The following is a 16,037-nucleotide window of genomic DNA, read 5'->3' as shown; positions in this document are numbered from 1 at the left end:
TCCAGCCCACTCTTTGTCCTGCGGCCCTGTCCCTGGGGAACACCTGTCACTGTCATCCTCAGATGTCTATACCACAGTCACCCGCCATGGCCCAGGGTACAGCTCTCCTTCCTACCATGTTTTCCCCAAAGCGCCGTCTGCACTTCTTCCTTGAACCCCTGCTCTGGCCACTTAGCCCCTGAGCTTCTGCTGCCTAAACTATCTCTGGTTATCTCCTGTGCGCTCCGTGGTGCTCAACACCCCCACCCCGGGCCTTTCTTACGTCCCGCAGCACAAAGCACTGGTGCTCACAGGGGACCCACTGCCATGACACTTGGATGGACTGGACAAAGGTCCCTGCTGAACACTGCACTGGTGGGAGGACAGGAGGCGGCCTGGGAATCAGCAGACTCTCAACCACCAGCCCAAGGACCAGAGAGCCCACACACTACCTGTCCCTGCTCAAACTTGTTGGACTTGTCTGACCTCTTCAGGGGCCGCTCGCCTGTGTCCCCATACTCCTCACCGTAGATGGTCAGGTAGACATTGGCATCGGTACCAGCCTTGGGCACATTTCCTGTGATCACCTGGACCTCATAGGTGTTGGCTGGGGACAGAGAAAAAGGCAGCATTGAGGACAGTGCCGCTCAGGGTGGATCTTAGGCTCAGGCTCTCAGATGCAGCCAGCTCCTGGGAGCAGGAAGGCACCACGGGTTCATCTCCCCTGCACTAACCTGGAGCTGAACGGATCCCTCCTCCCCACGCAAGACGCTCCTTTGCCATGAAGCCCAAGAGGCTGGGAGTCATGGGAAAATGTCCTGGGCCGCCCTCCTACCTCATCCTCCCCCTGGGAATCATAGTGAACTATATCCACGCTCCTCCTGGAGTCCCCGACCCCTCCCAAGAGCCACAGGATGGGGCAGAGCTAAACCAAGACAGAGACCTGTCCGTGGTGGCAGTTCAGACACAGGTCAGGGGACCTACGTGGGAACCATGATGGGTGCCCCCCTCTGGGGCCGCCAGGTGACAGGAGAGCTGGACACCCCCTTCACGGGGCCCCCTTCAGCAGACGGGCTGACCCCTCCTCAGGCTTACGCTCAGGGCCCGGCCGGCCTGCCGGCACCAGCTCCACGGCCAGCTCATTGTCTTCCTTGCCCCGGGCCAGCCAGCGGTGGGCTTCAAACTTGTACTCCTCAATCACCTCCTGCATCCCAGGCCCAAACTCCTCCTCTTCCTCCTCCTCTTCCGTCTCCTCCTCCTCCTCCTCCTCTGACGAGGACTCCTCCGACGAGGACTCCTCCTCCTCGTCCCCCTCGTCCTCCTCGTCGCTGCCTTTCTTCTTCTTCTTCTTCTTCCTCTGCAGCTTGGCCTTCAGCCGCTCCTTCTTGAGCAGCTGCCGCAGCTTGTCCTTCTCTTTCTTGTTCCGGGCCTCCTCCTCGGGAGTGAGGTCCACCTCCCGCACCACCAGGTGCCGCAGCCACAGCGTGTCCACGAACCAGCTGGGTCCGAAGCCTTCGCCCGTGTGCCCCAGCCGGATCTTGAAGACCTCGCCCACATCCTCCGCCTCCAGCTGTGCAAAGAACAGGGCAGTGGCTGGGGTGGCCCCTGGTGTCCTCCCCGCCTCCCCTGCAGAGCCAGGTGCGGGCCACCATGCGGAGCCGCAGGACGGGGAGGCCCAGGGCCTCGAGCTCAGAAGCTTCCACCAGCTCCCTCTCTCCTACCACATTTGGCCTGGTTGCGGGACCAGCCTTCCAGGACCTCTTGTAGGTCCCACCCTCCACCCAAACTTCCTTCCTTCTAACGCTGGGTGATGGTCAGGATGGGGTCCCTGTCTCTCCATCTCTTCCCCTTCTCCCCTACCCCATGTAGGCACAGGCACGCACACACGTGCACTCACGCTCATCCCTGTTCCTCCCAGTTCCATAGCTCTCTTCAGGAGCTCCCCCCGCCCAGAATGCCTTTATTCCCTCTACCGCCAAGTAAAAACTATTCATCCCATTTTCTGAGTTTGAGCACTACTTTCCTTTTTAGTTTGTGCTTTTCTGCATTCTCTTTCCAAAGTTTTTTTTTTTAATTATAAATCACATATAACTTTTGTAATAAGCAAGAAAAAAGTGTTATTTTTCAAAAACAAAAAAACTCACCCACATCCCCAGAAGCCCTGAGCCCCTCCCCCAGCACATGGCCTTGTCCATCCCCAACGGCACAGAGGACCCCGCAAGCTTGGCTATGGTCCTGGCCTGCCCCGGATGCCCTCCCTGTCCACATGAGCTGCTCCCTGCCCACTGGGTTGGGAATTCCTAAAGATAGGGACTGTTTTTTCTTGCTTCTGTCCCCCACGGGGTCTGGCACACAGCTGGTTCAAAGGGCAATGGGGGTGGACTTAGCTTTCTTCAGAAGATTGGGTCCCCAAGCCTTCGGTCTGCCACTCTGTGCTAAGCTTCACACTGCAGTGAGGTCCAGCCCCCTCAGAGCTCAGGGGAGGGCTCACATGGGGGACCTGCTGGTTGTGCCACTCTTAGGGTTCCCCACTGATGGGCGCTTTTCTGGGTGTCTGACACTTTTCAAAGTCTGGTGCCACCAATTTTCCCACAGGTGTCCTAGTGAAACTAAGGTCTGGGGCTATTGCTCAATGCCCTGTAATTGGAGTTCAGGCCTAGGTGAGAACTCCGGTCTTCTGACTGTGTTCATGAAGCTACGGTGTAGCCAAAACCACCTTTCTGAGAAAATGACTAGCCAAAATGGAGCCCAGGAGCCCCGAGAAAGAGGCATTTTTTTCTTGTCAGCTACTGAGAGGATGGGCTCTGGACCTGGTAAGCCCCTTCTTCAGTACATGAAATCTCCTCTCCAGAATTTTCCAAGCACAGCATCTCTGCCACAAACCTCTGCAGGCAGGCCTGCCAACCTTCCCCTCTGCCCACATCTGTCTGCCCAGCCGTGACGGCGTCCAATATTGCCTCCAGCCACACAGCCCTGCGGCACCAGAAGATGCCCCATTCTCTTACATCTCCACAGCTGGTCACAATTGCCCAAGGACTTTCTCTGACATGGACTGTTTGCTCCTTCCAAGGACTGTGAAGCAGGCTGGGGAGGTAGTCTAAAGCTAGGTTTGCACTCATGAAGAATCCAAGGCTCAGAGATGTGCACTTCTAGGGCCTCTACCTCCTCAGCTGTGTAATGGGTGCTTGGACTCAGTGAGGCCTCCTCCAGAGCTAACATTCCAAGCCCCTGGGCCAGCTCAGCCAGGCCCTTCTCTGCTGGGCACGGGGATAGGAATCTTTGCTGAGGGCTGTCTGTGGCACACAAACACACAGAGAACATCCAGCATGAATATGTTCCCTGCGTACACATATCTGCACACACACATGCAATAGTATCCCATCTAGAACATTCTTGTGTCACCCAAGGGCCATCACACCTGCATCCTCCTCTCCCATCAGCAACATGCTCACAACCTCATTTCTTCTTCTTTTCTACTCAAAGGGAAGTACAGAGTCCTGGGGCACTCAGAACACAGCCATGAGATCCTCCCCAGATCCTGCGTGGGAAGCATGGCCCTGCCCACATACAGGGAGACCGGTAGAACCAGAGCTGGCAATGGCTGCAGTAATCAGGGGCCTCATGCCACACTTGGCCAAATTAGAACCATTGACTCCAGCAGTACTCAGAATTGCAGCATGTTAGACTCCCCAGGAGAGCTTCTAGAAGCATGACCCGGAAAACATACCACCTGCCATAGAGGTTCTGATTTCACTGATTCGGATGTGGGCCAGGCAGCCCTTTTTTCTCTTAAAGCTTCCCAGGTGATTCTAAGAAGCCAGGAATGAGATCAAGTTCAATCCCTACATTCTGGGTCATCCACTGGAGCTCTGTGGACACCCCTATTGCCTTACCCCCACATACCTGGAATGTGTCCTTGGACGCGCGATCAAAAACTTTTGAGCGGCTGGAGAGGAAGAGCACTTCTGTCTTGCCGTCTTCGCCATAGATCTGCATGTAGACCCGGGAGGTGGTGCCTGCGCCACCCACGTCCCCCGTCCAAACCTCAACCTCGTAATGGACCACTGGGTAGGCACATGGGGGCAAACGAGACAGTCAGTAATATTCACAATGGCAGGGAGAGGAACAAAACAGACATTCCTGACCCTGTACCATGTCTGGGGCTTCATAGGCATTATATTTATCATTATCTAATAATTTCTTTCATTATCTATCATTATCTATCTTTCTATCATTATATACCCTTCATTATCTATCACTATCTAATATCTATCCTCATCATTATCTAATCTTCTCATCAGCAACATGATGAGGACTATCATCCCCATTTCAGAGGCTGACAAACTAAGGCTCAGAGAAACTGAGTAGGTGGTAGAAATGGCAAACTCAAGCAATCAGACTCCAAAGCCCAGTCATTCACTGCACCACATGTGACTTCTGGAGCGAGGAATGAGGAACAGTCAATATGCCAGCCAGCATTCTCTGCTGTGTGCCTAACCCTGGGCAGACACCACAGATCAGAAAAAAGCAAAGGCTGTGTGTTTGTCTCTTTTCCTTATTTTTATTAAAGGACAAGAGGTTGAAATTATAATATTATATATATATGTGTGTGTGTGTGTGTGTGTGTTTGTGTGTGTGTATTCTTAAATCTATTATTTATTTGAGAGAGAGAGCATGCATGTGCACGTGGGGTAGGGAGGGGCAGAGGAAGAGGGAGAGAGAAACCCAAGAGGACTCTGCACTGAGTGTGGAGCCTGATGGGGGGCTTGGCCTCACAACCCTGAGATCAGACCTGAGCTGAAGCCAAGAGTTGGACACTCAATTGAGTAACTGACTGGACCACCCAGGTGCACATTTTATATATATATATATGTATTTAATATATATTAATATAAAATATATATTAATATATAAATAATATATATTAATATAATCGTATATTGATATAGATTATATATTATATATTAATATAATTAATAAAAATATAATTTTAAAAGTAAGCTCTATGCCCAATATGGGGCTTGAACTCATGGTCCCAAGATCAAGAATCTCATGCTCTACACACTGAGCCAGCCAGGCACCCCTGAAATAATAATTTTCATTTAAATATATGCATCTTTTAGATGATATCAACAGATACATCTACACAGAAAGAGTTGTCCATATTTTGAAGTAATACTTTATCCAGCAGTTATGGGGTGGAAATGTGTTACAGGTATGCACCACTAGAGGGCATTTCCCAGTGAAGAGCAAAATGTCTATCAGAACTATGGGATCATAGTTTTGTTTTGTTTTTTAATTTTTAATTTTTTAATTAACATATAATGTATCATTAGCCCCAGGGGTACAGGTCTGTGAATCGCCAGGTTTACACACTTCACAGCACTCACCATAGCACATACCCTCCCCAATGTCCATAACCCAACGGGATCATAGTTTTTTAGTGATTACTGCAAGACTTGTGCTCTCAGCAATGTCATAAGATGATACCATGATTTTTTTTTTCCAAGATAAGACTTATTTTCAACAAGATGGAGGATCTTCCATTACCATAGTTATGTGAGAGATTTGGGGTGGAAAGCAAGAGGACTGGCTGAGAGCCTAAAGAAGTTGAACTAGAGACACCAGGATCAGCTGGGGGAGACAGTGGGTAAGTGTTTGGACAATGAGGAGATTCAGTAAAAGCTGACATTCCAAATGGAGAAAACCCCAACCCCATTCCCTCTCTCAGATCCTAGAGAAATAAGCAGCCAGGATTAAACAAAACTTGGAGAGATAAAAATTAGCATTCAGAGAGCAAGAACCAGCTATTGGAAATCAACATGTGGTAGCTGAAATAAAATACTCCATTGCAAGGATAAAGTCAAGGACAGTTCATAAGAACAAAAAGAGGAAATTTCCCAAGAACAAAATGACAAATGATAGAAAGGTAAGAAAATCAGAGGCATTCCAACATCTCACCCAGAGCTCAGTTCTAAAAAATAGAGAGAATGGAGAGTTGGAAATTGTCAAAAAAGTAATATCCAAAGAAGTCCCAGAATTAAAAAAATGCTTCTAGAAGGAGCCCATGAGTTCCCAGAACAACCAATGAAATTAAAATCACAAAAGGCAGTGAGGACATCAAGAAATTTCAGAGTGCCAGAAATAAAACTAGAATGCTATAAACTTTTAGAGAGAAAAAAAATCCCAAAGAGTTGGATAACAGAATGGCATCAGACTTCCCAGCTGCAACACTGGGAGCTAGAAGATGGTAGAATAATTCCTTCTAAACTTTAAGGGAAAATGAGTTCTAAATCACAATTCTGTAATGAGCCAAATTCCTTATAAATTGTGAGGCATTTGCAGACATTTCTCTTCCATGCACCTTTTCTCAGGAAGCTACTCAGTAGAAATGAAAAGAAGGAAGAAACCAAAGAGGGAGACATGAAGTCCAGGAAACAGGAGATCCAACTAGGAGAAAAAAGAAAGGAATTTCCAAAAAGATGGCCAAAAGAAAGTCTTAAAGGACAGCTTCATGACAGCCTAGAACCCTTTGAGGTTCCTAAAGGAATGTTTTGGGACAGGGAGTGAGTGGAAGGAGGTAGAGAGGAAACAGAATTGTTGTTGGGTTTGGACTTATGAAAATAATTTTAGTTCTACTCGAGGGATGGACATAAAATGATGTTAAGGGAGAACTGTCTCCCCTCCAAATTCATTATTGAAGCCTAGCCCCACGTATTTCAGAATGTGACTTATTCAGAGACAGGGCCTTTAAAGAGAAGATTAAGTTAAAATCCAGGCCCTTAGGGTGAGGCCCTAATCCAATATGACGCTGTCTTTATAAAAGGAAGAGATTAGGACACACACATGCAAATGCCCAAAATAAAGACCATATGAATATGCAGTAAGAAGGCAGCTATCCACAAGACAAAGAGAAAGGCCTCAGAAGAAGCCTAACCTCCAGACACCCAGATCCTGGCCATCTGGCCTCTGGAACTGTGGGAAAAGAAATATCTGTTGTTTAAGCCCCTAATCGTGGTATTTTGTTATGGCAGCCCTAGCACACAGATAGGTGGGTATATAGAAAACTATACAAATGGAAAATGAGGCTATTACTAACTTAAGAAAACAAAAAGTTGTGCCATAACTGATATGCAATCATCATACAATAGGTGTCCCAGCAGTGAATGATATTTACATAGTCATAATAATGTAAAAATTGAATACGGATTTAATTTTATTGAAGGCTGGAAGGAGGGGAAGCGTGTATGTACACACACATACATACACATGTGTGTTCACAGAGCTAAACCATCCTCTTCCATTGTAGGAAGTCAAGAATTAATGTCCATGAATAAAATAATAAAGAAACTGGTAAGCAAATTATTAAAAATATAGAGATAAATTTCAGAGGACAAGTGAAAATCATTTAAAAGTTTTTACCTCTGAAGAAGGGGAATGGTAAGGGGAACTACTCATTTTTAAAAATCTGTATCTTATTAACTAGTACCCGTATTACTGTGATGGAAATAAAGTTTTAATATCTAAAAAGAGGAAAAGAGTTGATTTCTTCACACTGGCAGATACCATCACAAAGCATGTATGTGTATGTGACCCAGCCCTCAGGGAACTTACAGGGTTGCTGGAGAGAGAAAATGCACACATGAAAAGACACAAGTAGCTCTGGGCGAGGAAGCGGTGAGTTCACACTGGGGTTCTTCCCAGGGAAGATTCTGGTGGAAGTGAGCCTCAGGCAGTAGCATTCAGGGTAGATGTAGAAATGCAGAGGTGAGGGAAGTGACATTCTCTGCATCCATTTCTGGTGCCGCTATCTTCCTGACCCTCTAGATGATCTCTTGTTTCTCCGACACCTCCCATAACTATGGCTCTCACGTCGTGTACAAATGAGCTTCACCTTCATTTGGTGATCTCATCACCCTGTCCAAGTGTCCTCCACCCCCATGCCAGGACTGTCACCCTGTCCTGCTTCATTTTCTTCATAGCTCCTACTTGGCATTATATTATGTATTTATTGTTTGCCTCCCCTGGTGGCAGGTAAATTCCACAAGGGCAAGGACTTGGTCTACTTTGTCCCTAGGGCAGTGATGGCTCAGAGAAACAGTCAGTATATATACTTATTAAATAAATGTACAAATAAATAGCTTTATCTCTTCCGCCAGTCTTCCCGGGGGAATACACGGACTAGGTCTCAAACTCTTGCACACAGGGCTGAGAACGTACATCTCCTAACAGAGTCATTTACTGCCTTTATTCCAGAAAAAAATGTCTCCTCCGCTGAATTCTCAGTTTCACCATCTGTCCAATGAGCCCTTTTGCCCCTCCAAGAGCCGTGATACACAGGCAATCAGAAGCCCCATTATCTCCCCTCAGCTTCCCACTCAGAAACAAGATCCAAGTCACCCCACAGTCACTCCCCCTTCCCCACTGCCCCAGCCCACAGGGGAAACAATGCTTATGGTCCATTACTGTTAATCCCATACGTTTCTGGATCTCCACGACCTCACTGGGGTAGAGCTCCACCTCCAGGCGCCCATCGGCCTGGTTCCTGTCCAGCCAGCGGTTGGCGGGGAAGGTGTACTGCCTGCCTTGGCGGGGCACGCGGATCTGGACGCTGCCGAGGAACCAGCTGGCATGCATGCCCGTGCTGTCATGCCCAATCACCAACCGACTGATCTGGAAGGAAACCCAGGGTGTGAGTGAGCAAAGAGCTGGTGCATGGAAACCTCAATGCCTCCATCCCTCCCCACCCTGCCCCCACCCAACACTGGTACAAACCGCTGTCCTCAACCCAGATCTTCAGTTCCCCAGGAGAGGGGGGCTCAGCAGGAAGAGGCTGGGTCCCAGGCTTGTCCACCATCAGCCAGCTGCCTGGAGCCTCCCATCCCTCCTCTTAAGAGCAGCTCACCTCTCGGGGAAGAGGTGAGAAGCAAGTGGGGGACCCTGGGTATGGCGTGAACTTTGAAAGCTCCAGCACGTACTTGGGCAGCGCCCGTATAAGAAACCGAACATTCAAAACATGAACCATTTGCTTCTAATAGCCATGTTATTGATTGGGCTCTGTTTTGTTTTAAAAAAAATACACTATGGCACGTCTTTTCTGCATTTCTTCTTTGACATACCCGTCTAGAGGTGACCAGATAGGTGGACGACCTCTCAGGACAGCCTCTCTGTGGTTCTATGCTCAAACCCTCCTCTCACTCTTGGCCCTGATGAACATCCTTCTCTCTCCAGTAACATTCATCAGTCCACTTGCTTGGCTATTTTACATGTTAACATCTTTACGTTTCACACAGACGACTACGTAGACCATTGTGTTACCATCCTTAGGACGAGTTGGTTCTTCGATGTTCAAACCGCTTGAGTGCTTTTTTGAAATGCTATTTGCAGGGCAATTCTAACATTAGGTGGAATGATCAAGCAGCCTTTGAGATCCCTGCCAAGCCTCCCCCACAGATCGTCTCTGTGATGGTTTGGAGAGGTAATGCTAACCATGAGTTTGGGGCCAGAAGGCTAGTTCAAGAGGATTGTCCCCCCAAGCCCTGTGTTTGCTCTTACGAGTATGAAGTGCCTCTCTGGGCTGATAATGAAAACACCATCACAACTGTGTGCCTGTAGCCCGGGTCCCCTGGAATTGTAGGAAGGAAACCAGCCTTCTTTACAAAGCCCGACAGCCTTTCCGGTGGGCACCAAGGGTCACAGGAGAGCTTCACTGCGGTGCTGAGACAGTGATGGAACCAGCTGGATGAGTAAAGATAGGGACAAGGGTCTTCTGCCTTACCCAGTGGGAAGCTCCTTAAGGACAGAACTCCTTAAGTTCTCTCCATTCCAGAAGGCCTAGTGTTGTGCCCGAGTTTTCGCGTCTGAGAGACCACCCAGGAGCCAAGCACCAACGCAATCACACGAGGGTTTATTTGACAAGCTTAAGCTTGGGCCCAAGTATACCCAACACAGCAGAGTAGAGACTTGGACCCTGAGGTGACATGCTTAAACTTGGGCCCAAGTATACCTGACGCAGCGGAGTTGGGACTTAGACCCTGAGGTGACATGCTTAAGCTTGGGCCCAAGTATACCCAACGCAGTGGAGTTGGGACTTGGACCCTGAACCAGATTACAGTCAGAGTTTTTAAAGGCAGAGTAGGGGTGGGCTCGGTGGTGGGTGAGAACAAAGGGGATATTCAGAAGGACTATCAGGGTAAAGAAGACTGTCAGGATATTGAATGCCTGGTTACTATCAAGCCAAGGCCGTTTTTCCCTCTAATGAGGCACTAGCATGAAGACAGTTGGGAGTTTCCTGGTGGAATGTCACATTCCTCCTATCAAGCATCCTTATTAGTGAGATTTAGCACTGGGACATTTGTAAACCGAGGGAGACTCCTGTCTTGCGGGATTGTGATTTTTTTACAAGTTAACTATTTGTTCACATCTACTACTGAGCGGAGGGGAGCGGGTGGAGGGGGGGTGCCAGGTGCCAGCTTTTGCTTTGTCAAGATGGCTGCACTTATGTCAGGGCTAGACTCGAGGTGGGTACAGCCTTGTTTTTCTTGGCCTCCACACCTAGCACCTCCCTGGAGCAACAGTTCCAGTTCTATCAATAGCAGCTAGTGACTGAGGATGACTTGTGGGGGGCGGGGGTGGGGGGGGCGCGGGCGGGCGGCTAGGTTATTATTAACATAATTACTGCAAACCGCAGTCCCATTAGCATGCCCAGTTGTTAGAATGAATGGGGCAAACAAAGGTGAAGTCACTGGCGGGCTTGGGAGGAAGTGAAAGGAAGGGCCTCAGGCAATCAGCAGCCAGAATGATCCTCCCAAGGCCTCAGGCAATCAGCAACCAGACTGACCCTCCCAACCTCTTAAGCCACACTGCTTGCTGGGGGAGGGGGCATTTCAGAAATACAGGGAAAGGCCCCAAACACCATTCCCCTCCCCTTAGACGTTTCATCTAGCCACTGGCTGTTGTAAGAAACCCTCAGTAAAAGGAAAAGCATTTCACTCTACGGTTATTAATTCAGCTGAAAATGTAAATATGTTTTAGTGAAGGAAGATCTTGACTTAGGCTCATTACCATCAGGTATAAAGGACTGACAGGAGCTCTTTCCCTGTGAGCATGTTCTTGGAGTATCTAAAATAGGGTGAGGCTCAGAGAGAAGGGAAACGGATTGCAGGAAAGTGTTTAAGGTTGCAGATGGGGGAGCTTGTCAGCATCCCAGTTGCTGCTAGCCACACCTTGAGAAGGGCAGGTGGTAATAGGAAGCCCAGCTCAGAAACTTCTAGAAAAGTTTCCAATACTATGAGGGGGTTAATCTGTGCTTTTCCAGATAAAGAGCTCAGACTGGTGGCAGCAGGGCCACTGGGGGCCTTGACAGAGGGAGACAATCAGCTGCCATCTTTAAGGGCAGAGTCTCTCCAGTGTCGTTCAGGGTGAGCACTGAAAGGAGTTTCCTGAGAATACCTCAGATGCACACTCGAGTGTGAAACTGGGAAGCATTTTCAGCCCCTCTTTTCCTGCCCTGCATGCCGGTGTCCCTTTCTCCAGTGTCTGGGACCTAGCCACCAAGGTCTTGGCTATATACGTAAAGGAAATGTTGGGACTACAGATCCCCAAAATAGACATTCATGTATCTTCTGCTGCTCTGGGTCATGGAGGAAAACTACGCAGCTCACCTACCTCCGAGTGGGCATTTCCCCCCCGTGTGCATGTGAGTGCGCATATGTGTGTGATATGTAAGTGTGTGTGCACGTTCATGTGAGCAGGGCTGTGCACCCGCATGTGGATATTTACAGGGGGGTTGAGACCATGTTGCATGGTCTCGGAAAGGAGACTTACGGTTCCAATGTTCAGGGTCTCAAGGGTGAACTCATCCACCCGGGCACGTTCAAAATAGTCTTGCAGGTTGTTGTCGGAGACCAGAAGGACTTGCTTGATGGTGTCAGATTTATCCCCGTAGAGTTTGATGTAGACCCTGGAGTCTGTGCTGGCCCCAGAGACATCCCCTGTCTTCAAGCTGATGTGGTAGCGGAAGTCTAGGCAAGTCCAGGGTGGGAGGCAGGGAGGGGGAGGGGTTAGAGCAGGTCGGGTGGGAAGGGCTGGAGCAGGAGGGTGGTCTGCAGCCCAGGTGGGACACTAGGCTGGGGGTTGGCCGCTGAGCCCTTGTTCTAAGTAGCCCCATGGGGGGGCAGGACTGCCTTCCTCTCTGTGGGGGTCCCCTCATGGGCAACACTGGGATGCTGACCTATGCTTGGCCTGCCCACAAGGTGTGAGCACACCGAGAACAGGAAAGCATTCAAAGACTATGGAGTGCAACAGACTTGAAGGACCTAAGGTAACCACTTTGTCCAGTTTCTGATCTGACGGATGAGGAAACGGAGGCAAAGGAGCATCAAGCTTTGCAGACAGTGTTGCAAAGGACACGCGCAGTGTTGTTGCTAAGGGTTCTGATCTTGGCTTTACAAGTGAAGGATCAGAGGCTCAGAAGGGTACATGTTTGGCTCAAGATGTCAACGGTTCAAGAGGAGCCAGCCAGGGGTGAAATTCTGCTGGGGACCTATAGCCCCATGACGAAACAGGGCACCATGCTGACAATGCTCCAGTATATCACCTGGAAAGATCCGTACCCACTGTGCCTAAGGGAGGATAAAAATGCCTGTTTGGCTAGTGTTACTGCCTCTGTCGCTCGTGTCCACAGAGGCCTGTGTGTGCTCAGGGCCCCACATCCAGTGCCACGAAGTCACTGTATACACAGCCTAGACAGCGAAGAAATTCCAGATCTTTCCTCAGAGCCTCTTCCTCTCCACCCTCCCCACTACTGCCTGGGGCAGGGGGATGAAGTGAAGAGCTCATGCTTGTTCCAAAGGGCTGGCTTCCAGACAGTAAGGGGAGGGCACCTCCCTCACCAGGGACACACCCACCACCTGGTCATCAGAACGACTCACTCTTCAGTGTTGCGTTGCTGTCACTGGGCAGCAACTCTCGGACCAACTGACCATCATCCTTATCCTTGTCCAGCCACCTGGTGGGCAGACAAGGGGCTGTTAACTCTTTGAGTGGCCAACGACCAACCACCCACTGTCCCGCTGTCCCTGCAGGGTCACCAGGGAGGTCAGAACTGGGCACTCAGCAGAGGAAAAGACTCTACGGGAGCTGAGAACAAAGGGTCACCGCCCAGACTGGGCAAGGAGGACTGAGCTGAGGAGCGGATACTGGTTGAGGTTGGAAAGGTAATAAGGAGTTGGCTAGGGGAAGAGGGAGGTGCCCTCCCGAGGGAGCAGCACATGCTGGGATGGAACAGATCCGGCAGGAGCTGAGCGAAGGCCCCTGGGGTTGGTAGGCAGCAAGGGGAAGAGTAACCACTGTTCGGGGATAACAAGAAGGCTCACAGGATGTTAAGACCTTGGCAATCAGTAAAGAGTTTGTCTTGAAAGCCAAGAACACCATGGGTTCACTGTCCTCTTCAAAAACAATCAGCTCTCCCTGGTGGTCTAGTGGTTAGGATTCGGCGCTCTCAAAAACAATCAGCTCTTTTTGGGAGAGCCTACTGTGTGCACAGCACTGTGCCGAGGGCTCTGGGGAGGGGAAGAAGGCAGAAAAGATACACTGACATCAGTAAGACACTGCTCGGCCCCTAGAGAACCTACCGTCTAGTTAAGATAGGATAGACTAGGGGTGCCCGGTGGGGTGGCTCAGTCGGTTAAGCCGCTGACTCTTGATTTTGGCTTAGGTCAGGATCTCAGGGTCAGGAGAGGGAGCCTCATGACGGGCTCCTCGCTCAGCATAGGGTCTGTTTGAGATTCTCTCTTCCTCCCTCTCTGCCCCTCCCCTGATTCGTGCATATGAGGGCTCTCTCTCTAATAAATAAATATAATCTTTAATTAAAAGACAAAGAAGATAGGATAGACTAGCCAAGGCACTGAAGGCCAGAAAAAGGATGGCTGCGGGACCAAAGTAAGTGCAACAGGAATTTAAGAAATGACAGTTTGTGGGGAAGCGGCTTGCTCAGAGTCCTCAAGGAGGGATGAGATTTGCCAAGAAGGAGAAGCTGGGTCTGGACCCTACAGGGCTGGGTCTGACGGCGGTGACTCATTTCTACGTCAGAGTGGGCCATGGTCCCAGCTCTCTGCTGGCCATCCACCTGGGAGCAACGCATTGGACTGGTTCACCTGGAAAGTGCCCTCCCCACGGAGCACAGGAATGCATCAGAGAAATCAGATGACTGTGCAAAGCGGAGACACCTAGGCCCCAGTGCTCACAAGGGTCTATGATACAGGTCATGGCAGCAGAAGAGCCACCCTCAATGTTCTCCACTGCCGTGGGGAAGCCAAGGGGCTCGCCTCTTGATCAGCGTCTCCCCATTTGCCTCTATGTCAGAGCTCATCTTGGCAACCCAGCTCTATTCCACTCCTGGCAGGGACTTGCCTCCCTGGCCACGGAACCCGGCAAAGGAAGCCGAAGCATGGCCTCCCCTCCAGCCTTTCTGACATGGAGCTCAGGCCTCTCTAAACCACAGTCCCTCTGCTAATATACCCCACCCGAGGGTAGGGTCCCCATTCCTTCTCTCTTGCCCTCCCTCCCTAAGCACGTGATCTTAAATTCCCACAGGATGTCGCAGCCTGCTGGCTGTTACCTCGCATAGGATGTCAGTCGGCTGCTAAGTGATTATACTGGGCATGGGTTTTGGTGCTGCGAGTCTTGAACACCAAAATTGTCTGGGATTCCAAGATAGGAAGATGCAATTGCAGAATTCTTGGTACTGACGATGGGGGTGAGGGGGTGGGAAAGAGATTTGAGAGCAGGGACCGCTGCTCTGAGTCCCTTCAATCAACCCATTAGGAGCCTCTGCCTCTGTCCCGTAGAGGTCACCCGGGATTATCCACAGAGGCTGCAGAGAAGTGTGGTGTGGCCCAGCCATCACTCCCAGGGACAGGGAGCATGGAATCCAGTGGGCCCGCGGCCATCGGGAAACCCCTCGCGCCCTCCCACCACTCTCTTTACCACTCACCCATCCCCAGGCCCACCCCAGCGGTAAAGGGACACCATGGCTTGTCATTTTCACTACCAACTGAAGGGTATTAATAGATATTTCCAAATATAGTCATTTTCTTTCTGCTTCAGACACTTGGGCCCAGGTTCAGCGTGAGACACTGCAAAATCAGTGAGCCTATCTGGTGATTTTATGGCTCTTTCCCCGAGCTCACAAGAAATGTGCAACACACTCACAAAGCTGTCAGAGCTAACACACTGGCACCACCTGAGCATGGCAGAGAAGGTGGATAAAGAGGCCTGGTGTGCCATCCCTCAGGCAGTGCACGTCCCGCTCAGGTGCCATGGGCACATGCCGCAGCAGGGGGCGGGAATCCACTTTCTTAAAACTGCATGAACCCTTTAAGTGTTTGGGGGCAGGGAGGGCTCTAGGGCATTTGGGGGCCTCCGCTGCAATCAGCATCACCTGTGTCATTGGCCGACCCGGCTCCTTTCAGAGGGCAGCCCCATTTCACCCTTGCCATCACTGTGGGACACGCGCTGGCCAGGAAGGCGTGGAAGACCAGAGAAGTTAAGAAATGTGCCCAAAGCCACACAGCATGCAGGTGGCTAGACTCCTGGCCCCAAGCTCCTCCCTCACCATGTATATAGCCATGCAGACAGTGTGGACATAGCGACGTCTTCCTCGTCCCCTTTCTGGGTTCCCTGTCCTCCTACTGGCCAGTCTCAGGGCTCAGTCCACACAATTCTCTCTCTCCCAGGATCCCATCCATTTCCCTGATTTTAAATTCTACCACTGTGCTCTCATTTACTAGAGCTATTTCTTAAGGCCGGACTTTGCCTACTCAACTCACAAGCATCTCATACCTAATATGCCAGCTAAGCCTCCAGAGTCCAGTCTGACCCCATTCTCAGGCCTTCCTCCCCATCCCCCGCCCCCAGGCTCCTGGTTTCAGCAGGAAGCATGGCCTCTGCCCACCCACCAAAGGCAGAGACTTGGGGTCTCCAACAGTCCTCTCTCTCTCTCGAGGGCACACCCCATGAACTCTACCTACAGGACCTATCTCTGGTGTAGCCCCTTC

At 50.3% G+C, this 16,037-nt stretch overlaps 1 protein-coding gene across 1 annotated transcript in view; it reads right to left on the bottom strand.

Annotated features, from left to right (window-relative positions):
- LOXHD1 (lipoxygenase homology domains 1) overlaps positions 1-16,037 on the bottom strand; it is a 150,038-nt gene that overhangs the window by 62,267 nt on the left and 71,734 nt on the right. Inside the window, exons 15-20 of the mRNA XM_032859476.1 lie at positions 12,912-12,988; positions 11,806-12,002; positions 8,460-8,652; positions 3,883-4,043; positions 1,075-1,549; positions 432-586 (exon numbers count right to left, since the gene is read on the bottom strand). Of these exons, the coding sequence (XP_032715367.1) occupies positions 432-586; positions 1,075-1,549; positions 3,883-4,043; positions 8,460-8,652; positions 11,806-12,002; positions 12,912-12,988 (1,258 nt within the window). The remainder of the gene's footprint in view (positions 1-431; positions 587-1,074; positions 1,550-3,882; positions 4,044-8,459; positions 8,653-11,805; positions 12,003-12,911; positions 12,989-16,037) is intronic.

The sequence above is a fragment of the Lontra canadensis genome, unplaced genomic scaffold, assembly GCF_010015895.1.
Source record: "Lontra canadensis isolate GAN:19392208 unplaced genomic scaffold, GSC_riverotter_1.0 scaffold17, whole genome shotgun sequence".
Lineage (NCBI taxonomy): Eukaryota > Metazoa > Chordata > Mammalia > Carnivora > Mustelidae > Lontra > Lontra canadensis.
The sequence above is the reverse complement of the archived record's forward strand: the minus strand, read 5'-3'. Positions and strand labels throughout refer to the sequence as shown.